Source organism: Lytechinus pictus, unplaced genomic scaffold (genome assembly GCF_037042905.1).
Source record: "Lytechinus pictus isolate F3 Inbred unplaced genomic scaffold, Lp3.0 scaffold_19, whole genome shotgun sequence".
NCBI classification, from domain to species: Eukaryota; Metazoa; Echinodermata; class Echinoidea; order Temnopleuroida; family Toxopneustidae; genus Lytechinus; species Lytechinus pictus.
In genome coordinates this window covers 18,775,083-18,802,871 of record NW_026974140.1, presented here as the reverse complement: position 1 = coordinate 18,802,871, position 27,789 = coordinate 18,775,083, and the positions used below count along the sequence as shown (strand labels likewise).

At 34.3% G+C, this 27,789-nt stretch overlaps 1 protein-coding gene across 1 annotated transcript; it reads left to right on the top strand.

Moving 5' to 3' along the window:
- Window positions 1-307: 307 nt before the first annotated feature.
- Window positions 308-27,564, top strand: LOC129260211 (integrin alpha-8-like). The gene is made up of 29 exons (XM_064114294.1): window positions 308-646; window positions 1,723-1,997; window positions 3,604-3,698; window positions 4,283-4,418; window positions 5,347-5,405; window positions 6,065-6,107; window positions 6,950-7,042; window positions 8,204-8,295; window positions 9,786-9,892; window positions 10,481-10,586; window positions 13,410-13,512; window positions 14,004-14,104; window positions 14,632-14,722; window positions 15,455-15,500; window positions 15,749-15,856; window positions 16,420-16,475; window positions 16,816-16,961; window positions 18,499-18,630; window positions 19,035-19,099; window positions 19,592-19,739; window positions 20,059-20,145; window positions 20,584-20,663; window positions 21,059-21,142; window positions 21,474-21,564; window positions 22,342-22,503; window positions 22,917-23,297; window positions 23,838-23,939; window positions 24,475-24,639; window positions 25,707-27,564. The coding sequence occupies exons 1-29, from the start codon at window positions 453-455 to the stop codon at window positions 25,815-25,817; spliced, it is 3,459 nt and encodes a 1,152-aa protein (XP_063970364.1). The 5' UTR covers window positions 308-452; the 3' UTR covers window positions 25,818-27,564.
- The last annotated feature ends 225 nt before the right edge of the window (window positions 27,565-27,789 follow it).

The window sequence follows — 27,789 nt, the reverse complement described above, 5'->3', positions numbered from 1 at the left end:
GAAGAAGGCCCAACTAAATGGCCAAAAGCTTGTACTAATAAAAGTTGAAGAAATCCAGGCTACGTCTCTAGCTTCAATGCTTTTTGAGCTTCTTCGCCAATATATATATATGAGTCCTAGATACGCCACTGAACACTTCATCCTTATATTTTTTATGGAACTGAAAACGGGCTTCCCATGTTCAGTGAGATGTTGTTCATATCCAATATTTAATCGGAAGCTGCATGGATATACCTGTTGTTGTTGTTGTTCATGTTGGGCGTGGAGGTGCCACTATATCATTATCTGACCAGGATCTGCATTAATCAGATGAATTCAACGAGGATATAGTTTGAGGGTCTGTTGATTGATAACGACACTTGACTATGACGATTTCAAGGCACTCTCATATTCTCTGTGAATAGTGAAACACTTGCTACAGATAAGATACATTTTGGGATAAGGAAGAGAACATGGATCATTTAAGAAATCCCGCTTGTCTTGGATTCCTGTTTTATTCAATTTTCCAGCTAGTTATCTTAATAATGTTTACTGATTATATTCATGCTTTCAACATCGATGTATCCTCACCAAGTGTTTATCAGGGTTCTCCTGAAAGCTATTTCGGCTTTGCTGTAGAACCGCATCGAGAGGGAAACCAAAACATGTAAGTTTGGGCGCTTTCTACCGAATGTTACCCCCCCCCCCGCCCCCCGCCAAAAAAAAAAAGAAATGTGTGCATAGGTGAGTGAAGGCATATTCATCATTCAATTGAGTAATAATTTATTTGCCAGATAAAGTTATAATGTAAAAGCTTCTATTAATTAGCATATAAATACCAGATAGAAAAAGACGGGGGCCCCCAGATAAAAAGAAAATGTATAAAGGACAAGCCCTTTATTCGTGATTTTATGTCAGGGCTGGCGCCAGTCCATGCCTATCTTTTTATGCTTACATTTCTTTTCTTTTTGGGTGGGCTTTTTTACTACAAAAGTAATAGGGCGACCGCTCCGCCCCTATTTGTGTACATTTATAATTATTTGTGTTTCTTTTTCATATCGGAGAGCTCACGACTGTACTCCCAATGAAAGAATTAAGTTTGATTAAAAAATAACCAAGCGGAAATAGTATACTGATACGCGCATTTAAAATGTACTCTAAACGATTTGTAGATGATTTGGTACATTTGTATGATTTTTTTTCTCCAATATCCACTCTATGGGTAACATGGGAATAAATGTCATTGTCGTTGTCATTGGTCTAAAATCAAGTCACGATTGATTTTTAGAGTGACATTCGATTACAACTCTTTTGGTCAGGCCCGCGTAACCAGAGAATCCCTGGGTTCAGCCGCTGCCAACAGCCAGAAGAAAAAAAATGGAACAAAAAAAAAAGGGAAAGAAGGAGTGGAGGAAATGAATACAAAGATAAGAAAAGTGGATGAAACAAACAAGGGGCTTAAAATATCTCGTCTTCAAGTCAACATGGCCGTGACAAATTATTCTAATCGCGATTCGAGTTTCATTATTTTGTTTCAGCGAGATCATTACGCAATTACGCATTTCCTGCACATATTTATAAAGGGGCATCTGCCTACAATATTTTGATCTAATTGGTTGTCTCTTACCATATGTTGATTTCTTCTATATGTATAAATTGTATTTATTTGCTGCTACATGTACGCATTTATATATGTTATTTTGCATTGTATTTGAATATTTACAATTTAATTTAATTTACAAGGATCCTAGTCGGGGCACCTCGGGCACAGACTGATCAAACAGGGGTAAACAGAGGTGGGGCAGTCTACAAATGCCCAGTCAACACGAATCATAAAGAACCAACATCGTCACCATCATCGTCATCATGGGTTGAGCCACCTGACGCAAGCCAATCTTTTGAGGTACCGAGGATCGCCAAGGAGATACCCTCGTCACCAATATCTCCTGATCCCGCCACGCTATCACCGGATACAACATCAGCTTCTTCCTGTCAACAAATACCTTTTGATACTTCAGGTAATAATGGAAATATGTAAAGAATATAATTTGAGTGTCTATTTTATTTTATAATTCATTTTATTTATTTTACTTTATTTATTTAGTGCCAACTTTCTGTGGCTACTGTTTAAATGTTGAATTCACATTTCAAATCTAAAGTTTGTTTATCTACACTGCAAAAACTCCGGTGTTGATTTAACACCAGCCCGGAATCTATATATGTCCACACCATACAGAGCAGTATTGAATCAACACCAGTTTGGAATGCTGTTTTAATACTAATTGGTGTTGTATAAACACATTTCTGGTGTTAGACCAAAACGAAACTGGTGTTGTTTAACACTTCTCTGGTGTGGACATATATAGATTCCGGGCTGGTGTTAAATCAACACCGGATATTTTGCAGTGTATACTCCTCACATTTAAGGATTATCATCACAAAACAAACCAAATTAAAACAACATATAAACATTTCAGCATAAAATACAAATATTATTAATTATTGATTTGACATTGTAAAGATGGTCAAATTATCATACACACAAAGAAAAATATGCAATTTTCCACCCTTCAAAATCAGTAACGGATTTCATGAAAGGAAGTTGGGTAGAATCGTTCGATTTCCTTAATTATGTGTGCGTCGAATCAACTAAATATACATTACAGCGCATAACTTCTTGTTGATTTCAGGGCGATGATTGACTGGTACGCGTGCTTTGAAAGTTCATTTCTATCACATTTATCTTTTGGGAATTACAAAAATCTAAAATTCTGGAAAAAAGCTTTGAAAATCGAGGAGGAACAATCCACCCAGAAAAAAAATCGAAAGAGGAGGAGGGGGCACGTCCTCCGCCTTCCCCCCGGATCACCGTCTACACTGTAAAAAATAATTTGTTGAAATTATTTAATCAAATCGAGGGAAGAATTTTCTTAACTTTGGAAGTTTTAGGTAAACATTTACATGTTTAAATTTTGTTTGCAGCCATTTTAATCAAGTAAATTATGTTACATCAACTTAATTTAATTGAGTAAAACAGACACTGTAAAATTGGAGGGACTTTATAATCACGACAATCAATTACTCGTCAGGATTTTGAAGACATCATATCAACTCAGAAATGTGAAATCCAAATATTTAACTTCATTTATTGTATGCCTGTACTTGATATAAGGTTCTGACATATATAATGCATTTATACTTCATCGGTGCATCCTAACAAATGAAACAGCGAGAAAATTTGCTAAAACCTAAAAAAAATCATTATATATTTACAAATGAGTTACTTATTAATGTAGGTCTTTCTTTAAACATAAAAATGTACTTAATCTTACACACCCTAATCCAAAACATTTTCAAATACAAAATTATTTTACAGTTGTTTGAAAATGTGAACATTTACCAGCTCCTATGTAAGTAAGGCGTTGATTTAAATTTAAAAAGGAGGCAAAAAATGTTTTAAGTAAAATGTTTTTTACATGTATTTGCTTAATTGGATATGAATTTGCTTATTCGAAGCAAGTATGAAAAAACTTGAATTTTCTTAAGTATGCATAGAACCTATGAATTTTTAGAATAAAATAATGTAGAGAAAATTGAGGATTTTTTTATATTTTGTAATTACAGGAAACGAATTTATTGACGGAGATCAGATAACCAACAAGTCTGGTCAGATGCTTGGGATGACCATTAAAAGCTCAGGACCTGATGGCACAGTGATAGTAAGGACCCGGTTTCCCTACCATTTTATTTCCTCCTGATCATTTCAGAGCATCTTGCATCACTTAGATCTGGGGATACCGGGTCCACCCCCAATTCCCTGCCAAACCCAAAAAGACGTTTTTATCATTTTTTCCTTTTAAAAAATATGAAGGGAACGCGCACCCCATATGGATTGTGGATGTCCTTTTTTTTGTTTTTTCTTGTCAGTTTTTTTCTTTCCTACCCTTCCATAAAAATCTTAGATCCACCCCTGCTGACCCAGATATTTTTTTTTTCTTTCATGACTTGTATCAAGTTGTTTTGTTTTAGTTTATTCTTATAATTTCATTAAAAATCATAAGACTTTTCAATGGATCATTTTGATAAAGTCACTAAGCGCAATCACAATCCTGTATAATTGAAGTAATTTAGTAAAAGTTATTTTTGCAACGACATGTTTCAAGCTTTAATGTTTACACCCTTCAGAAAGACGCGATTTATATCATTTGGCCCTTTTTATTCTCCACTTTCCATCGAGCATTGTGCTTGTAAAACATGACATGAAGAGCGTCTTTATCATTCTACTTATTTCCAATCTGGAAAGGTTTGTCGGCCATTATACACCTGGTTTTACCTTGGTGATAGTCATCCAGACACGAGAAGGTTTCCTGTAGGAGGCTGTTTCTTTTCAAATGATAACTTCACCCGAGTATCTACTTTCAATCCATGTATAACATATGGTAAGATAACTCTTGTTTGTTTTCTTATCAAAAACCATTTAGTTTAAATCACGAAAGTCATATAAAGTACATTGCAAATTATAACAATACAAATCAATGGCATCAATTTCATAGAATAGAGGCGAATTGGGTTCCATAACATTTGCTCCGGCGACAATTGCTCCGCTGTAAATTCCACACATAAATTGAACGACCAACATCAACCCTGGATTTAACACTATCCCCTATCCTATACCTAACATAAAACCATTGGCGGCGGAAGCCAAAAAAAATAGGGGGTGATCATCAAAAAATTTTGACAAGCAAAAAAAAAAAAAAAAAGGTTATCAACCACAATTTTTTTTTGGGGGGACCAACAAACATTTTTGACAAGCAAAAAAAAAAGGGGGATCAACCTAAATTTTAGGGGGGACCATAAAAATGTTAGGGGGAACGCAGGAAACAAAATTGACAAGCAAAAAAAAAAAGGGTTATAAACACAAAATATAGAGGGGGGTCGTCCCCCCCACCTCAAATTTAGGGGGGACTGGTCCCCCCCGCTTCCGCCGCCTATGCATAAACCCTATTGCAACCTTAACCCTAACCCTATATCTTAGACGACATAAAGCCCGGAGCAATTGTCGCCAGAAAAAATGTCATGTCACCCATAATGGAGTGGGTGTCGTTGGTATGACTGTATAGCATTGATGTGCAGTGCAGTGTGGTGAGGCGGAAGTATGAGTTCTGATATTGTTATAAAGTTCAATTTTCTGAAAATTTGCGAGAGAGTATTAATGTAGCGAATATAGATCCAAAAACTCGGCATTTTGTCGGTGATAGAGTTTACAATGATTAGAATTATGTTAAAATTTAAGCAGTGATAATGGCATGGTAACGGTTATCGGATATGATAACTGCTTTGTATGGTGACTATCTTTTTTTTTCACAGACTCTTCGAGGGTAAATTTTCTGAGGTGTGTGTTCGGATTAAGTGCCGCAATATCTGAGGTAACATAAAGTTATTTTATATAAACCCAGTACATCATGTATCAACTGATAAATATTTTGTTCGATATCTTCAGGTCTGTAATGCTGACATAAAAGTAGGAACGGCAAAATATGCTTGCAAGTTGCAACATTCCCTTGAAGATAAAAAGTAAAGGTTTTGATTTTTTATGGATGATTATTGCTATATATGAGTACTATCAAAAGTTTTCATATTACTGTTCTATAAAGCGTATACTTGCAACCTTCAAAATCTCCGTAAAAGAAAATCGTGAAAATATGAAATATTTTCCAGATTGTGAAAGAATGTCCCATTGAAGTTTTATTCAAATTTCTGAAGAAGAAAAAAGCAATTCAAAGTATTTTCAAGACTTATCTTCTGGATTAATTCATAAAGGCGTTGACTTTCCTATTACAAACTTAATTTAGTTTATCGAATTCTTTAGCACTTTCAGGGAGAAATCACTAAAATTTATATCGACAAAATGATATTTGACGATGGATCCTATGGATATTTATGTCTATGTTGATTGCAATTTTAGACTGATGCCCACATACATGCTATACCGGAACGCCTATATTCAATATAAATTTAGACCTATGTAAAATGCGGCATAATTATTAATAGTTATGAATGATTATTGCCTGTATCTTTGAACCAGACGGAGTGGATAATTGGAGCTGTTGGTGCTTTCTATGCCCAAGGTATGAATGGTTATAATTAATTTCAACCTTTTATGATAAATGTTTAAATTAAAATCGATTTACAATTAATTGTTTTGTCTCAAAACTAGTGATAAAACAATGAAACATTTTTAACATGTATGTAGTAAGTGAATGAAAGATGAAAACAGAGTTAATCAATATGTCAATCTAATTTTTTCATGAAAATAATCCTTATAGTTGTAATGGTATTTTCACTTTCAGTTTCTTTGTTGTTCTTTTACTGATATATCTTGTACTTATATTCTTCTCTTTCTTTCTTTTTTTCTTAGCGCTTTGAAACGTCCGTATATAAAGCGCTTTATCAATTTTGTACGTTATTATTATTATTATTATTATTATAGTTATCTATGTGCTGAATGCGTTCACTGAAATGATAGCGTGAGAATAAATAGTTTTACCATACATTCACTTTGAATTATTGTTAACATTATTTTGTCTTGTCTTTCAAATGAGAATGAGAACATCACGATATTGGTTTGTATAGAGAGATATAGACCTTAATCATGTCAGCCACTGTTCCACGATGAATATAATTATTTTAAATGTAGAGTTGGACATATAACGAGTGATTAACCCATAGATATAGGTTGTGTTGGAATGTTGTGTTTAATTTTCCTTGTTCTGCATTAATTACAATGAAAACAATTACAATGAATTAGTAAAAATATCTATCTATTTTTCAATCAATCTATCTATCTATCTATCTATCTACCTATCTATCTATTTATATATCTACCTTTCTCTCTCTTTTTCTAAACTTACAAATTCAATAATCACATGGCCTTACGAAATTGTAGTGTTTTCTTTTACTGTCATTACAGGAGAGTTATACGTTGGTAACTTTTCAAGTACCACTACTACTGTTAGGAGGAGTGATGTGATTGATAACATCAATTATGACTTTACCTACAGAGGTATAATTATTTTATTTCCTTCTTGGGAACAAAATTATATCAAATTTAAAAATAAAAATTTGCATCATGCTACATTTAGGTCAGTTCAGACGTCTTGCCATGCAGGGGCCGGTTGCAAACACAGATATAGCATTATTAACTTCATTTTCAACCAATCTAAATCACGCATTGGAGACATACTCACCTGGGTGGTGTTTCACAAAGTTGTTCGCAAGGTTACGCATGACATTACGACGACTAGAATACGTTCTTAGGTGCTAGGTCAGCTACACAGGGATTTATAAATGTATGAAAATAAGGGCGCCCAATTGCATTGAGTCATGCATAACTTACGACCAGTTTTATGATACAGCCTAAGGCCCCTTTGCATAAAAGTAACTATTATGGTAACTTTGCCATCCAATGTTAACTACCATCATGACCATGGTAACATGCCCCAACAGCAAATCAAATTCAAGGATTTCATGAAAGATACAATTGGACGGCAAATTTACTATTATGGTAACTTTGCCGTCCTATGGTAACTACCATGGTAACAGTGCTCACCAGCCAATCAAAATCAAGGACTCAATTAAAGTAAACATTGGATGGCAGTTATAATTTTATGCAACGTTGCCCAAGACCATAACTCGCCACATGACTGAATACAAATAACACCCTATACAAAAATAGGCAATATTTGGAATATGTTGTCTAGTGAGTATAATTACACTGTAGTTCATATCTTAAAGAGCTAGCATGTAGAATGTATATGCATTGTCGAGATACGAGTACATTTATGCATTTCAATTCAATCTAATAACGGGTCGAGTGCTGGTATCAAACTCCTATTATGTTTCTGAGGATTTGTTTTTAAATCGTAACCCTTTCTTATTTGATGCATAGAGAAAGGGGCCTTAACTTTTGATATACGTTTTATAATACAAGTAAAATAATACCATATACACCATCTCTTCGCTATATAGGAGTGTTGTTGCTATTCACATTTTTACTGCATGCGCATATGGCGTCACAGTCGTCACTCAAGTATAACTGTATAGCTGTCTGTTGTTCAGTTATATATATCCTCTAATTTAATTCAATTCAATAGATATAGCCTTATTAAAAGAAGATCTTTAAGAGATATAAAGCCTTAATTTTGCTGAACATATTTTTTTACAGGTTCTTCTGTAGCATTTGGAGATTTCTTCGGAGATGGTGAAGTGGAGTATGTAACTGGTGTACCACGAGGTTCCATTCACCATCGGGGATTGGTTCGTTTTATTCTCTTCACTATTTTATTAAGAGAATATCAATTTAAATAAGAGATGAAATTAAAGGTCAAGTTCATCCCGAAAAGTATTTGATTTGAATGATCAGAGAGAAATCAAACAATCATAAAACTGACGATTTCATCAAGGATGAACGAAATGAAAATAATGACATTGGTAAAGTTTCAATTAAAAAAATGACCATAGTACGATTTATATAATTATATGAGATAAAGAGTTGATGTAACACTCTCGCTATTTCTTTGTGTTTGCAATGTGATTTATATTTTGCTTTTTGTCTCAGTGCAGATTTAATACAGAGCGTATTCGAGGCGGAGTCCATACATGGCTTATATGGTTATACAATCTAAAAATATATGTGTATATATATTATGATATAATATATAATATATATAATAAAACAAAATAAAAATTGAGTTATGAGCAAGTGTTATTGGTATTCTAAAATATACTTATACCAGGGATGTGTTAGGAAGGATAGGAATCTCTTCGCTTTAGTACCAGCCTGCTTTAACCCCATCTGACGAGCCGACGACAGGATATTGTCTTTAAACATGTGTTTTAACAATGTCTTTTCAGGTGTTTCAATAATACAGGCATTTTCATTTGCCGACAGTTTCTCTTAGCAACAAGAGAAATTCGAATTTTAATTTGGCTGGTGCAGTTTTTGATAATGCATTAGTACGTATAATTGGTATCAGCGAACAGAAATCACCACAATTCGAGTAATATTAAAAGCTAATTATCTCAGAATCACGCAATTATGAACATATTTTGTATAACAATTTATTCGTGGTCATGCGGCATGACCACGAATAAATTGTTATACAAAATATGTTCATAATCATATATTTTTCAAAATGAGTGAGCTCTAAAATAGCACAATTTGTCGGAAAATGCTGATATTTGTCAATTTTGGAAGTAGTTATAAAATTAAATATGTCTTTTTTTTCACGATTCTCTTATTTCATGTTGGCATGAAAACATTACAAGGGCTTTTCTTTTGCTGTCCATAACTAATTTGAAATTTTCAAAAGAGATTGATGAAAAACAATGCTTTTAGAGACAAAAAGCGTAAATACTGATATATCGCTTCGGCACAATCCATTTGGATCCGAAGGGTTGACATCGGCACGCCACATGGAATATCAAACCCCCGTGGAATGCTTGTCAATGATTGGAATGTTTTTGTATTCCTATAGATTTTCAAATGTGTTGTGCTTGAGTTTCCTATCCTTCCTAACACATCCCTGCTTATACCGTAAGGCAGTCAGATGGTAACTTTAGAAAAACGAAAATTCTTAGAAACTGCATTTAAAAAAATTTAATTAGCCTATATAAAAAGTAAGGTTAGAGATTCGTTACGTCTAGCCCTGTTCACTGGACGAATAGAATATGAAGCTTGTTTTTCTGTCGAAGGTGAGATGATAATAAATGATCTTCGGATATTGTTAATTTCGTTCACAATATAGGTAGAGTTTCGCGACAGAGCCCTTAGGAACTATCTGATTATTAATGGTCATCAAATCGGTTCATACTTTGGTCACGCCTTGGTCGTAGCTGACTTCAACCACGACGGGTATGACGTCACACATTCATCATTCACCCTCTTCATATTCTCCTACCCCCTATTTTTTTTAATCTTCCTCTATCCTTCACTTTCACGCTGTCACTAATACTATCTCCCTTTCAATTCCTCTCTCTGTTCCTTTTCAAATCTCTTATTTTACATAAAATGTTTAATTGGCTTTTTTTCATGAAGCCGTTTTGTTTTGCATGTTTGTTTTGCCTAAGTTACTTTTATTTTCATCCTTTTTTCTGATTGCAACCGTTTGGGATTTGTCTTCGATAGGCCTTTGACTTTTGTTAAATTCCACACATTTGAATATGTGTGATATTCTGTATTTTGCCTATTTTATCATTGTAATTGTATTTGTCTTTTTGTGCAAATTTGATATAAATGAACTGAATTGAAGTTAAAATTGAATATATTACATCAAATTAGTGTAACAATAATTGTTATTCCGTGCTGCGACACCAATAATAATGATCTGATTTAGTCGAATTTTCAATCATATTGACGTATTTAGAAATGCGGGTATTTGTTTTGAATTTGGGAATGAATAAAACGAAATAATGTCAAAATTCTTCTCTTTGTATTTCATAGGTACGATGATATTATTATCTCTGCTCCGATGTACACTGCATACGATATGCCCATCACTGACGGCTGGGAGATTGGAAGGATTCACATATATTATAATGATAGACAGGTATTAACCATTATATTTCCATAACGTGAAACCATAGGCGGGTCCAGGGGGGGCCCGAGGGGCCCGCCCCCCCCCCCCCCCTATTGGCGGAGCAAAAAAAAATATTAAAAAAGGGGAAAGAAAGAACAAAAAGAAGGGGAAAGAAAGGGAAAAAAAAGAAGAGGAAAAATAAGAGGAGGAAGACGAGTGAATAAAATGAGGTCAGGGGAAGACTTGAAAAACAATTTTTTTTTATATTTCATGTCACTATATTTTGAAATTTTCGCTCGCGCTTCGCGCTCGCATTGTCTGTTCGATGAGATCCATATCTTGTTCAAAAGGCTTATATGAAGCTTAAAATATCAAATTTTGAAGTCAATACACAAAACATATTTCAGCTCGGACATAGAGCTTTCATGATTTTGTTTGATTTACCAATTGATTTTTTTAAGTGTTCTGTAAAATGTCTGTTTAAGGTGTGAATATCAACATTTTGCAACTTGCACTGTGCGCTCGCATTATTAAATTTGCCAAGTAGGCCTACCTATTGTCTTTGTGTATTTCATAAGATTCTCAAAATATACCTTTTCAGGTGTCTGATTGTAAAAAAATGAAGGCCTATGAGCTAGTGCTCTGCGCTCGCATAATAGATTGGTGAGTTATGTATACCTATATATCAATTCTATAACAAACTAATTAAAATCCTGCATTTAGGACAGTTTATAAAAAAAATCGGCTCGCGATTTGCGCTAGCATTATTTGTTAAAAAATATATCAACCCATGAATCCTATTCATGATTAAAAAGTGCTTAAATTATCCAGTTTTCAGGCCTCAGTGTAAACAAATTTCACGCACTCATTAGGCTTATTAGATTAATAAATATGATAATTACATTTTAGGAATTCCTAATAACTAAATTGTCCCCTTTTCAGAAAGGGATATCGACAAGTTTCATATCGCGCTTAGGAAGAGGAATAGGAAGATAGTCATCATTTTCATATGATGACAAAATGTCCTTAGGCCTAGAATGTCCCGATCCTAGGTCAAAATGATAATAAAATATCAGCTCACGCTTCTGGCTCGCATCATTTATCGAGTGCTATCCACATCCACCTCACAATTTCCCTACACAGTGCTTTAAATATTGCTTAAATTGACCTTTTTCCTATGGAATATCAAATATTTTCAGCTCGAGCTACGCGCTCGCATTATTGGTTTTCATGATAAAAAATGAAATGTATTCAGATTCTGTCTAACTCTTAAACACGCGCACGCATATTTGTTGAAATACCACAGCTTGATATTTATTCAAACTATGCTAAAATTATCCAGTTTCAGATCAGAATATCAAAAGTTTTCTGCTCGCGCTTTGCGCTCGCATTATAATGTAGGAAGATACCAAATTATATCCAGCCTTTTTTATGATTTACAAAACATGAATAGAGTGTGCCGGTTTTAGTTTTGAAATCTATTTTTTTCCTCTCGCGCTTAGCGCTCGCATCAATTGTTTGGTTATATACCTATAGCATACCGCTCATGTTTACAAAATATGCATAGAACGTCATTTTTTAGGTCAGAATGTCAAAAACTTTCTGCTCGCGCTTCGCGCTCGCATTATTTATTCGTTGAAATATGTATCGTCTTAATGGCTAACTGCAAAACGTCCTTAACAGGTCCCTTTTCGACAAGGCCAGAACGCATATTAAAAATTTCTGCTCGCGCTTCGTGCTCGCAGTAATTATCTAGTTACGTACACATCTTCTTCAGGTCCACAAACATTGCCCAGAATGTTCAATTTTCAGGACAAAATACATGAAATATAAAAAAATGAAATTTAGCTCGCATTTCGCACTCATACTATTTAAATATGGCTTATGAGATTATTCCACATTAATGTTGTTTATAAGAATGAAGCTAAGAAATGACAGTTAGGACATGGGTTTTGCCCCCCCCAAAAAAAAAAAATTTCACGACCAAGAAAAAAAAAGAGAAAAGAAAAGGGATAAGGGCGAAATATAATATTATTTTCCAAATATTATTGTCAAAATCTATCACGAACTTGGATTTTTGTAATAAAAATGTCAAAATTTTTGCTCGCTCGCAACTTCTTTTAGATTTTACGCAATACGCCATTTCGAGCCCCCAAAAATTGTTGGATCGTTACACCACTGGGACAACCCCTTCAAAGAAACAAACAAAAATCAACTTTGAGCGACGGATCGGGAAAATATGGGTAAAATAAACATTTCGGGCCCCCCCCCCCCCCCCTATCGGCGGAAGCTGGATCCGCCCCTGGTGAAACAGATACAATAGTAAAGATATCAATACTGATAATTGTGTATTCTTCAGAATCATATTTTTTGCAGAGATACTATGTCTCGAAATGGCGCCAATGGGAAATCAAGTCTAAAATCTGAGTCAAAATGACTCAGACTCCTCATGAGTTTGACTCGAAATGGTGTGGCATGAGCTAAAAATCACTCTATTCTGAGTCAAAGTAACTCAGAAAAGGGTCACTGTGACTGGAAACTGGAGTTGACTCCAGAGTCAAATGTGACTCCTCAGAAATGAAAGTTTCTTAAACAATCCACAGTTTGTCTTTTAGGGAAGGATAGGTGGTGTCCGCTGGTAAGTTGTTTATCCTTTTTCCACACCAGGATTTGACGAGCTATTGAGTATTATAGAAATCACGAGAACAATCGACAGGTATAAATTTATTCGTCGAAATAGTTATTTAATCTGATTAATCAATCATTAAATTTATTTAATCTCACTAATAAATCATGCATTAATTTAATGCATCAATTCATATTCATATTTTTCTCATCATTGATTATTTCCAGGGTGAATTCCCAGTATCTCATACAATCAGCGGCGAATGGCCTGGTGGAAGATTCGGTTATACTATGACAAAACTTGGTGATATCAACAGAGATGGCTACATTGGTATGTTGTATCCTTATCTATGACAATAAGCCGTCATTCATTCACTCACTCGAGTGAGTGAATGAATGATTCGTACATATTGTTCAGTTTTATCCAATCAGATAAAATACAATATAATACGTAATATAAGTTTCAGTCATGCTGGAAGGGAGCATGCTAGATTCTTTGTTTTCCTTTTAATGCCCTCTAAAATGCTGGTGCTTATATTATACGGATGTTCTTTCTAGTGTGTCTTTTTTTTCTTTTCCCCGATATTTAATTGATTGATTGGCCCATATGGCCTTTTGTTTGCATCCAAGATAAAATCATACATTTAACATGATAAAACAATATTTAAAAATATTATAAAGAGGCAAGGGATAAAAAAGCAAAATACAATTTTAGATATAACAATTACAACAAATGAAAAGCACAACATACATGTACCGGATGCAGGGGACCAGCAAAGGCCGAAGGAGGTTACGTTATTCACTATATTGTACTTATAATAGATCTAGCAGTATCGGCGCCATATTTCGGAGATGAGAAAGAGGGTCGAGTCAGTATTTACCTCAGCTCCGGATCACGTGGTCTATCTCCTACTCCTAGTCAGGTTAGTTAGTAAAGATGACTCTTCTCGAAACTGTTTTAAACCGCTTTGAATAGGTTAAAACACTAGTACAGATGGGAGATTGGGGGCCATGGATCTTCAAAAAAGGAGAAAAGGAAATAAAAGGGAAGGGAAATGATGGAAATACGATATTATTTTCTGAATAATATGTCAAAATCGATAGCGAACGTAGATTTTTGTATAAAAATCATAAAAATTTGCGCCATACGCCATGTCTGCCCCATTAAACTTTCTTGGCTCATTACGCCACTAGGTTAAAAAAATAAATCTGTCAATTTTACCAGAAAAAAAAACTCATATCAATTAAGTCCTCCAAATATTCCATAAACCTAACCTACCGCACACTCTTCCAAAAAGTTTCATTCACTTCTCTTGCAGAATAATTATGGAAGACTTGAGTGGATTTAGTAAATAACAGATTCAAGTGCTCCAAATTGTAAATGTCAGGAACTAAATAACCAGTAATAAGAATTTGATGATGATCACTATTTTTGTAACTAATCTTACAGCACATCAGCCCATCTATGTTCGGTATGAGAATGACGTCATTTGGCTTTTCACTTGGAGGTGGCTTAGACGTGGATAACAATACATATCCCGGTAAATATTAAAATTAGATGGTCTTAAGAGGCCTGTTTTCGAGATGTGTTTATTCTGGATCTATTTATTTCGTGTCAGGTCTATTTGTGATACATACAATTTAGACATTGATAAATCAAGGTCGTTAATATAAACATCATAAACCTCTAATGTGCTTGTCAAAGGGTGATTGTTTTGAATCAATACTTAATATTCACTCAATTATTAACCCTTTTTAATCTACTATAGTTTCCATGTCAGGAGCCGTGGAACGGTTTTGAATGTGAAGGGGCTGAGCCAAAAGTAGGGGGCTGACCATGCAAAAAATCAAAATCAGATAGTCATTTTCTAAATTTTTGTACACGGTTTTTGAAAAAAGGTGGGGGCTGAAGTCCACCCAGTCCCCCCTCCCCCAACCCGGTGAATGTCCGATTCGATTGGCCCATTTAACATTTTAGAGTGAAGGAAGTGGGTAGCGTAATAAGCGCAATACAATTGCGGTGTAAAGTGATTCAAATATTATGCATGTTGCTAGTTTGGGGAACGGGTAACAAAGTATTCCTTTCACCAGTTAGTAATTAACAATTGCTTAAAATTCTATTTGCATACATTGCTTGTTGCTATGTCTGGTAAGCTTACGGTTGTTAAGAACATTCTTTGTTTAAAAAGTGATGCATCAAATTTGATCATGTTTAATAAGCAGGTCTGTTATGAATCCTCAATCGTGTTTTTTGGTTTGTCTTTTTATTATAGATTTGGTTGTAGGATCATATTTATCATCTACAGTGTTGCTCTTCAGGTGAGTGTATATGTTCAGTTGTATGTTAACATTTGTTTTACGGACTGAAAAATTGTTGAGAGTATACCATTGTGATATATGAGAGTTTTTATTGTTTGATAATGTTTTGGCGAGCATTATAATAGCTTCCACAGAACCGCTGGACAATATCGACAAAACCTCAAAAATCATTTATATTAATCATATACATGGTTTAAGCCTAGTCAACAATTGATCAGTCTCGTGTAATTTTATTTTCCATCTCTTAGGTCTCGTCCTGTAGTTAATCTCAATATCACATTGACCTTGAAAGGAATGAAAGGCATTGACTTAGATGAACACGATCTTCTTCTGCAAGACGGGTCACATGTCGCTAGGTAAGTAAAGGGGAATGAAACCTTTGGAAGCAAAACAGAAAAATCAAAGAAAATTTGAGAAAAATCAGACAAATAATCAGAATTTGAATATTTTTGCAATCAACAATGATATGGAGATCCTCCAATTGGCAATGCGACAAAGATGTGTGATGTCAAATGTGAACAACTTTCCCTTTGACATGTTTGATGGACTATAAAATACCCCCAAAATGTCTCTTTTTGCCCTTTCTTATTATGATACAAGACTTGATCCATAATGTATTCTTTGAAAATCTGTTTTTCATTCCCTCCAATAGAAAGAATACATGATCTACTGATAGATGTCGGGATAGATGTGATAAAAGAGGCAGTACTTTATGTAATACTTGTATAAAGTTTGTCATGTGTTTTTATGATGAGTGTTGATTACATTTGAATTTGAAATTGAACCTAATAAAATTTTACTATTTGATAAACAGATGTTTATTCAACATAACCAGAGGTGAACCTTTGCGGAAAAAATGAGATTGTACTGCTGTTAAGAGTGTTTTAAAATCTCTTTCCATTTTATTTCTCGATTGCAGCTTTAATGTATCTCTGTGTATACAGTTTACTGGAGTTGCTCTCCCTGAACAAATGGGTAAGTTTTAACTGCTTGCAATTCCATTTTATTTCAATTTTCAATTCCAGTCCAAAATGATGCATTCAATTCAATCCAATTCTTTAGCAGTCTATTCCATCTCATTTTGCATTCTTTTCTACTTTATGTATCTATACCACTCATGTTCTCATCTATTATATCATACCTTATGAAGTTTATTAACACTCTATACGTTTAGTTTTACTGATTTTTTTGTGTGGAACCAGTGTGCAGGTTTGTAAAAGTTTGTGGAGTCTTTATAATCTAAAACTGAGATTGGAACCAATATCTATCATCTTGTCTATATATACTATTATATATCTCCCTTTTTCTCTTTTAGATGTATCATATACTCTCTCATCTATTGACCAGACCCTCCTCAGATCTATGTTGTTATTACCTAACGGGTATGCAGATTCCTTCAGCCAGGTGTCAACACTTTCAAAGGACATATCACGTTGTATTCATCTTACTGGCTTCATTATGGTATGTCTTGCTTTCAAAAACTTGACGGAACTCACAGGACGGGAGAGTCAGATTAAAATAGATCTGCGCATGATCAATTCATTACACAAAATTAATGGTGTCATTTTTGTTGCTCGCTCTTTTCTTCTCTTTATTTCCTTTCTTTCAAATTACCTAAAGCACATTGAAATTCGCTTATTGCTATTGTGATTTATATACACAAAATTTATCAATATTATCATTAATTAATCATTATGTTGTTTCTTCTTGTATTACCCCCAAATCTCCTAAATACTGCTACTTTCATGCGTAGACGCATTTTTATCGATAACTCTAGGTATCATTCTTTTTGCTTTTGAGAGCTCCTGGTCCCGTATATTGGAATTCCTTGCCCAACGCCTTTAAGGAATCCCCAAGCATCACAGTTTTTAAACATAACCTTAAAAAGATGCTTATTAGCCAATACTTTACACAAACAAGTCAATCTACCATATAACCAAAACTATATACAACAAAAACTTTTTTTTTAAAACCTCCCAGGATACAACTTGCCTGCCGACCTTTTCCCGCACCTGCCATGCTCCTCTTTGCACCTCCAATTGTACCTGCACCCCCCCCCCTCTCTCCCTACATTTGCTTCTCAGTTCCTCCCTCATTATCACAATTATTGTAACCATACTGTTATTATTATTTTTTTTATTATTATTAATATTATCACTTATTCTAATTTGTGTTACTCTTTCGTTGTTACCTTTGATATTTTGTATAGCCTCCTTTTCCCTCCTTTTAAACTGTCTCCCGTCTCTCCTTTATATCATAATTTTGTAATATACGTACTGAAACTAAGTTACGGGGGCTTGCCTCTCATACAAGCTTTGCTTTTCTTGGCAAGCCCCTCCGTTCTGTTTTATATAGTCATTATAGTCAAAGTTACTTTAGTTCGCATTAGTTCTCATTGTTTATACCTTACTCCGATTGATGTTGTACTTCAAATTTGACTATGTATTGTTTGATTTTGTTGTGCTTTGTGAACGGAAAATGAATAAATCTAAATCTCCTTTATTTCGAGCCCCTGACTGAATAGGCCTAATGAAGCGTGACGTCACGACAATTTACCTGATGACAACTTGTTCTAAATTTTTAATAAGCTTCTTTTCTGTGACATTGTGCATATTTTGCTTTTCGTTAAATCCATTTATTGATTAGTATGAATATGATTTTTTTTTTTTATTATTGATGATGAATCATCACACCAGGGGCGACGTCAGGGTATGTTGACAGTGAGGGCAGACGAATGTGACGTCATATTTTTCTAAATTAAATTATAGTATTTATATAGAGTTTACACGGATCGGACCTCTCATTTTACACTCTTCTTCATTCATTCTTTCTCCTTAATTTCTTTGGGGTTTTTTCACTTGAAAAATCGCAAAGGAGGGGCGGTCGACCCCTGTGAATTACTCAACATATCCCTTCCGCAATGAAATAATTTCAGTTGTCCATCTGCAGATCGCATTTGCAATGATTATGAGTAATTTCATTTTATTTTCTTTCTCAGAATTCTATTCGAGACAAGTTAACACCTATTCGATATAGAGTTGATTATGCGATAAGTAACAACCAGGAGAGTTATGATGGAATCTTATCCCCTATTTTGGATTCTAAGATTGAACCACATAAAGAGTTGTCAGTAAGTTTATTAATCAAAGATTTGTATCGAAGGTTTCGCAACTTCGCTAATACAGTCCATATTTTTTTTGTAATTATTGATTTTCTGTATCTACGTTATTTGGAAGCAAGTTTTAACTCCAGTTCAGAAAAGTCATCAAAGAGGAGTGTGAAATTTATAGAAAGCATACTGGATATTCGGCTCTTTCTTTAATTCACTTCCCTATGCAAGAAGTAGTTTGGATTTTCTTACATCAATATAATTTTCACATTCGATCAATTATTAAGTTTTTTTAAATCTTTTTTTAAAGAACACAAAATTGCTTTGGTCCATGTCATGTTCAGATAACGCATGATGACGGGTATCACAATATATATTTTTATTAATAATCTGTTTACTTCATGATATCAATCTTCCATCTTTAGATTCCCTTCATATATGACTGCAACAGTACCATCTGCGTACCAGACCTCTCTATCGCTGTGTCATCGTAAGCTACAAATACTTTTGATTATTTTAGGATGTAAATTTACCATGATTTTGATCAGTGTATCACGATGGGAGGAACCACACCATGTCCCTTTTATTAACGAGGCTGCGGAACGGTTTTGAATGTGGGGGGGGGGAGGGGGTGAACCGAAAGCAATTGGGAGGGGGGACTGACCAGGCCACGCACAAATCACAATCAGATGGTAACTTATACGTGTTTGTATACGTTTAATGCAAAATGTGGAGGCAGCCCCTCTTCTTGTTCCGGTACCCATGTTTTTTAACTTTCCATCTTTTTTTCGTTGGGTTTCGCTTCCAAGCTCCAAGTTCGAAAAAAAAATGAGGAATGGCTTCGTTTGGTTTTATTTCACGATGGACACTATTCTTAAACAATGAATAATAATACTAATTAATATTCTCATCATTATCATTATGTAATGTTATATAAATACATCTAGTTGTTGATAATGTAATATTATACGTTTTTTAACAGAGATACTTCTGTGATAATTGTAGGAGCACCAGCGGTGATTCATCTTAATCTTTCTATATCTAACCATGGCGAGGATGCCTATGAAAGTGTACTCAACTTCACCCAACCGAATAACTTTCAATTTGTGCAGGTTATTCAGCTAAGAAAGGTAAGCATGGGGTTGAGTGGGACTAAATACTCAATGATCTGGTCAAAATGCGACGATGATAATTATGATAGTTGTGAGGATATAACCTTTTCCAGCTATGATAGCTATGGCGAACTAGTAAACTTAATCTGAAAAAAAAAGAAATAAGATCCAATGTCTGTAATTCAAGATACTGTCGTTCGAGAGGTTAGAGTAAAAAAAAACATTTTTTTAAAGATGAAATGTTTTTTGGTAGTACATGATCTTCGAATGATCAATATTGATTTGTGTGAGAGAAATCACATGATTATCGCATATTGATTTATAATCTAATATACAGAATAATCGTTTGATCACGTGTGACAAGAAGGCTGGAAGAGCTGATTTGGTTTGCGATCTTGGAAATCCGATGAAAGCAAATGAACAGGTGAGATGCGTCATTTTATCATGCCCTGATTAATTTTTATTATAATAATATTTATTACAATTCATAATAACGCAATGCAAAATGAAAAATGATACATTATCAATAAACTGACACATTTATGAACGAGGATAAGCATTCATGATATAACAAAACTTAAAAAATGACTACAAAACCGAAGGTTTCACATCGTTCCCTTTTATTTCCTCACTCCAAATCTCAGTTATCTCAAAACTCGTTTATAAGAGACTTTTAAAGAAATGTTTGCAATATGAACTGAATTGTTTTGGGTCTTGGGTTATATATTTATCCAACATCACTGACAGACAGATAGATAGATAGATAGATAGAAATGATGTATGTTATAAAAAAAACATTTTGTATATCACCTAAATATACTTGTCATCAAGATTTTCCCATTTGTATCAATCCATGATAAAGATCCTCATCCAACTTGTGTTCGCAGCCGGTACTGTTGAAGGTGATTTCACAAATTTCTCATTCGTAATGGAGACTTCAAGGTATAGGAAACTAACTTTATTCAGAAAATTACATTATCTCTCAAAAATAAATAATTTCTGATATATCTGGACGCCAATTTCATTGAAATTAATCGTATGTGAGTACTATTATAAGAATACATTTAATTCATTTTATTCAACTCAAATTCCTTATCTGGAAAGATGTATCTTAAACAATATGCAGAAAAGTCCTCTGTACACAATGATTACCTGTACATAATTATGCTGGCTTGATGAAGATGATGACGATGTGATGACGATCATCCAGATGAGAGTTATAACTAGAACAGCGATTATATTGCCATAGTAATATAACATTAACAGTAAACATTCTATATATTCTTTTTTAAATTTTCTTTTAGTATTGCACATGTTTTTTTTTTATCCTATACCAGCACACACAATGACAGTACCCCAATCAACAACAGAGTTTCTATCGGCGTGAATGTCACTGTTAAATCAGAGCTAAGTTTCGAAGGGTAAATATTATCCTCACACTATTATAACTCAATGGAATATAGGTTTAGTTAACCCTGGGCTGGTAAAGTAGACCCAACTATTCAAGTCATTCACCAAGTAAAATTATTCTAATCCTGCGGCAAAAATGATTTGTGTCGTGTAATGGAAGGATATTAAAATTTGTTTTAATGTGATAAATTTTACTGACTTAACTGGTACATTATTTTTGGCACGACTATGTAAGCAGAATGAAACCCAACATTACAGTGCGGACTATTCTAGTTTGGAATATATTGAAAATATAAAGTTTGAAAGGCATAATACTAAGTCTAAATCCATTGTCTTTCTCAGGGCAGCAGATAATGAATATCTTCTTTATGACTATGAAAGAGGCAACACTTCAATGACAGATGAGGAACCCAACATGATTCATCGTTATATGGTATGGTAGCAATTTGATAATATTTTATAACTAATTTTCAAGGATCATTAAGAATACGGTCTGCATTTCATTCACTTAATTTCATTTATTCAATTTATCTATTTGAGCACGAGGCCTACATCAGCCAACAAACTGTTCTTCCGCAGGGCAATGCAGATAAAACATACAATTCCAAATATCATACGTCAAACATAACATAAAGCGACATTCAGTTGATGACGAATTTATTTTATTTTATATGTTTCAATTGAAGTTAAGTAGAATATTAAAGGACAATCAATCATCACTGATATATATCCAAATAAGCTGTGGCGAGAAAAAAAATCTAGTGAAAAGTTGCCAAAATTGTCAATCGTCACCTTACCGAACTTCTTCTGTTTCTGATTTATTCTGATCATTATTGAGACTTCGACACTCTCGTTTTGGAATTTTATACCACCCCCCGATCAATCTTGGACCTGCAAGTGGTAATGTGATAATACGAATACACCGAATTATGTTATTTTGTATATCTTCTCAGTTGGTGCACTTTTGATTTTAACGAAATTATTTATTTTCAGCTTCAAAACACTTGATTTACGTTATTATTACATAATGGAATCATTTCATTCAAGAAACGGCTACATGTCCATTAACTAGAACAATGATTATTAAAAGAACCTCTGCACCTTTAGTGTTTCCTTTTACACTTTGTTCAATGTAAGTTTTATTTTATTCGCCTGTGATTATATTTCAGGAAATAATTCATTTGCTCTAGTTTTCAATTTGTTTTTACAGCTCCGTAATAGGGGACCGAGTGACATCGGACGAACAACCGTGTTGATTTATTTTCCACATTCAGTCTCGGATTCGACCACCGATCACGACATCATAGAACTCATCGACGCCGAGGTTGAGGGTGGCGATAAATGTGATGTGGTGAAGGTCGTAACAGATAAGGTATAGTAAGAGCTGTATAATGAGCTTGTGATTCGTTAGCAAAGTAATCACATTCAGTATGGAAAGGGTGGGTCGTGAAAGAATACATTTATAATACCTCTTATTATTTCATTGAAAAAAAACATCGTCACCTTTAGATCGCCACGCCCCCTATCTCATAGCTGGCACCGCCTTTGCTTTGCACTATAGTACTAAGAAAATTATATGATTTTCTGTTAGTTTTACATGTAGTGGTCATTTTCTGCTAAATTTCAATTACCGAATAATTCAGTCAGTTTGAAAGTCCCGAGCGCCATGATCGAATTATCATCATTTAATTGATTGCCGAAGGATTTATTAATTTTGTCTCTTCATAGGCCCACCAGGAATATGATAATTTCAGTTTATTCTTTCTCTTTCCTATTTTCTCGCAGATACTTTCGACTACTAATACCTCTCCTGATGATGATTCGAGTGTTTATTCGTCAACCGCCCCTTCTTCTCAACATGATCACCAACTATCTACATTGTCTCCAACAAACAATCCTACAAAGCCAGTGTTTGGTGGTCGATCACCTGCTCGACGTCGAAAGCGACGTGCTGATATTGGAGTGTCGAACAACATGACCCAAGACGATTACATATCGTTTGAGGATGATATACCTGTCATCGAATGCCTTGATGGGACTGTCTGTTATGAGATTACATGTCACATAGATACATTAGGAACAAGGAAAACATCTTTCCGGGACAGTGCTACGATCATTGTGATGTCACGTTTTAACGTTGATCTTTTTCTCAAACTGAGTCCGGAGGTATGGGTGCCAAAGAAATTTTGACAATAATATTGGAATTGTTGGATGCGAGATCATAACTTGCTTTCTTTGTTTGCTTTCTACTCTGTCTGCTTTATAATTTTCCACGCATACTTGTTATCATTCTTTAAAAATTGATCATAATAGGAATATGCTCTCACATCTCTTTAAATTCAGTTGAGTATTCTATATCATTGCATATCTTTTATCCGTTACATATTTGTTTTTCTATACACTCTTCTAAATAACCAATGTCATGATAGTTAATATTTTACTTTGTTACTGTCTTTGATCTTTTACACTTTTTGTAAGCATATAAAGCTAGGGTTACACCAAAACCGAATAATTCGCCTGAATTCGGTAGATGCGGAACCTATTCGTCTCTGATTCGATGGGCTCTCCGAATAGAGACGAATGGGTCCCGAATAGGTCCTGATTCAGTGCAGACTAACCTGAGTTTTTGTTTACCTGATACGAACGAAATATGTCTTTTATACGTGACAATGTTTCGTTTCTTTCTTCTTTTAAATATCTCTCCAGCTCAACACCACCAGTCTTGCCGTGGTTTCTAACGCAGATGTTTTAGTGTATGGTAGCGAGTACACCGTTCAACTGCCTGCAAATATCTCGTTTTCTGCAACGGTAATACTCAATATTTGATTAATCCGTGACTTTATTGTTCTAGTTTGCTTTGAGGGTTGTACAATTACGTGATTAGCTACGGGGAAGGGGTCTAAATCTATTAATTTGAAATTAGAATTTTGAACAAGAGATGAAAAGGGCATGTAGCTGTTAAATGGGCAAGAAGGACTCTGCTGTATAGACAGCGACTACCGCAGTCACACCGGTGAACTGACAAGGCATATAGACCCACAAAAAACATGCCATACTATTGGTCAGTTTGCAGTTGATTTCGTTGGTGTGACTGTAGTCGGACTGTAGCATAGACAAATGCAATAAAATACAAACATTTATTAAAGGAAGTTTGGTTAGTGATATATGTATGTGTATAGACGTTTCTTAACTCAATATGCAAAAAAAAAAAATTATACATGATATGCCAAGGAGGTATGGAATGGAACTATTGGTCGAAAAACGTACATTTAGTACAGATTTTAAACATCTAAAACGAAAAGCTCCGATTAATTGTCATTCTTTTTTCTTTTCTTAAATGAAGGCAACTACGAGAGTGGTAGCCATGCAGCAGATAATAGAAGATAATGGTAACGATTCGAACCCCTATCAACCCGGTCCTATACCAAAGACCAGTATCTGGATGATCATATTGGCTTGCTTGGTGGGCGTGGCTCTTCTAGCTGGTACTAATGCTATTCTATACAAGGTGTGTTGTGATCCATCATATTGGGGGTAATAGAATAAAATGATGGTAGTAAGTTATGCAGCGTTTCTTAATTAATTAACAAGCTAGGGTGCGGTGTCAGGATGTTTCGATATAGTGGAGGCCATTGATTCAGTATGATGGGCCCTACTTAACCGCAGGGGGATCCAGGATTGATCCCGGGGGTGGTACTCTGATACTCTCTTTGCACAATATTGTATACAGCATAGTTACGTGAAATAATAATCTCTTCCCCTCACTCATTTCCAACTTTTTACGCCCCCTCTCCTCCTTTTATCACTTGAGGAGCCCCGGAGTCACATGGGGCTGTACGACTATCCCAGCTGCCTCGCTCCAGGGCTGCTCCTGACGTCATCAAACTCTCTTTGTATGATGATGTCAGCGTAATATTCTGTATAGTAAAATCTCAAGAGGAATTAAAATAATATGTACAATTTCAATTCAATAATGATACTTAAATGAATGGACAGAAACTTAATGTTCATTGATGTCGAAATAAAATCGGTTATGATATTTTGCTCCGAGTCATAGATTTTAAGATATTTAAAAACCGGAAAATACCAACTATTTAAGTATTGTTAAATTGTTACTCACGGTTTTTCAATTCAAATTCAATTCAAATAAACATTTATTTTCTTCCATTTCATTACATTTCTCGTAAACATTAATTCATACAAAAATAAATATGTACATGTTGGGTTTAAAGAAGAAGGCGAATACCCTAAAAGCTGAGGCTTGTGGCGGGATACGCCTATAGACAAAAATACAATACAATACAAATATCAGATATTGTTTTAATTGGATTCTATATTTTTTTTTACTATCACTCTCCACTGCATATAATGCACTATGAATAATTGAATTCTGAAACGACCACCTTGTTTAAAGAAAACAAGACAACAATAGAAACACAACAAATACACGTCTATCGATCATGTTTAATACTGAATTGTTTTTCTTATCACTGGTTGTTTTGTTTAAATGTTGAATGTGCATTTATATCATACATCTTTGAAACATTTCTCTTTTTTTTAAATGTATATTCTTAGATGGGGTTTTTTAAGCGGCAGAGGATTGGAATGGAAGACAGAGTACTACTCCGAAAGAAACCTGATAGGATGAGTATTAGACAACGAAGTGTAATCTTTGATGATGACTAGAAGCATGATCGTTCCATTCAGGGACCGGTCACATATTTAATACGGGACACTTTAAACCAAAAAAAAGAAAATAAGGGGGGCTGAAAAGGGGGAACGAGCCCACCCCCCCCCCCCTGGATCCACGCCTGGTTTCACGTGTCAAGTTTAACTTTTTTTAAACACCTATCGTCATCACCTATATAGACTGGACTTCTCAAATCAGGAAACTGTCTTGTTTCAGATCATTTTACTTCTGGACATAGTTTAATGACAATTAGTTCAGTTATTCGTTCGTCACGAAGTCCATCGCATTTTGAATTTTGATTGATGAAACGGATATTAATCTTTTAAGTATCCAATCTCTGCTTGAAAAAAATCATTTTTACATTGGTCAGTCCAATAGAAGTACATGTGCTCGGTATAATGCTGCGCAATAAAAAAAATATATAGATTTTTGCTATTCATATTTACAAATCTATTTAAGCCTATATAAGCGTGATAAAAGAAACATTCCGCAGTACTTTGTACAATAAAAAGGGGCAAAATTTATGCACATCAAGCTAAAAGAAATTCCTGTTCGGGATATGGGTATTGTAAAATGCAGTAGTATAGGTATTATAGGAGTTGTATATAGGTGTTTATTAAGTTACTTTTAGTTCAACGGACAAATAGTCCCAAAACTGAAAAGTCAAGTGGACATACATGCAGTTTAATTATGTTTGACTTGTTATTTTTGTTTATACTTGGTCTATGTTGATCCAATAAAACATATAAATACAAACAAAGTGTACATACATGCATATACTTGTATTAAACAGGAAATCTACCATACGTATTATGAACAACAACTTAATTATGTCATTAAAACACATATAAGAAATTATGAATATTAAAGAGAGACGGCGAAAAAATAATCAATGGAGAAAATATGTTGTAAAGAGATTTAAAGAATGATAGGAAATAAGAAATATAGGGGATGGTAGAAGAAAAGAGAGGAGAGGAAATAAAAAGAGGGGAAATGAACTTTAAAAAGAAAATTATAAGTAGGATCTATTTTAAGAGCGACTCTAAATGGCAAAAAAAAAAAAAAAAGGAGGAAGAGAAGGGGGTTATCCAAAATTCTTTAGGAATTAAAATGGTATAGCATGCACCTCCTCTGGAATGAAAGCATTTAATAGTAACAACATACAGTTCATGAAAAATTTGTTTTTGTTGATATCATAGAGCACCGTAAAACTAGTTGTAGCTTTTTTAACATTGTAATCAAAATATCGTCTTCTCAACCGCTGGTAGTGAAGATTCCAATGACGTCATTTTATATCGTATTTTGTATTACAATTTTTTGGTCGATTAATCAGAATTATGATTTATGTCTTGTTCACTTTGTTAATTCTCAATTATGCTAATTGCAATGTATATTATGCTTTGTAAATGTCATGGCCGTACGCAGATTTTTTATTTTTTTTGCTGGGGGGCAGGACGCGTAAACCTTTCCGGAATAAAAAAAAACTAAAGCGAGGGAGCAAAGTTTCCGAGCTTTTCAATGTGGCGCTTTGCATTTTTAAATGTGAAATTGAAGGATTTCGTGCATACTTTTGGTGAATTTTTTGAAAAATTTCAGTAAAAAATGTGAGTTTCAAAAATTTATGGGGGCAACTGCACCCCCCCCCCACGCTGCTTACGGTCATGGTAACTATTTTGTACTATTTTCCTATTTTTTTTGGAAATAATATGTCTATTAATGAAAATAAATGTACAGATATTGCTTAAACACTCTGGATCAAATCCTCTATTAACCCCATAGACGTCTTACGTGTAATGAATATATTTTGTTTGCACATTTTGTTTCTATGAGTAGGATTATCTCTCTGTTGTTCCTTGAAATTTCTTTCTTTTCAGGTATGTGTTTGTTTATTATTTTATTCATTATTCGTTGTTGTTTTTATATTCATCTCTACACGTGATTTTTTTTCTTGATATGAAATAAGCAGTT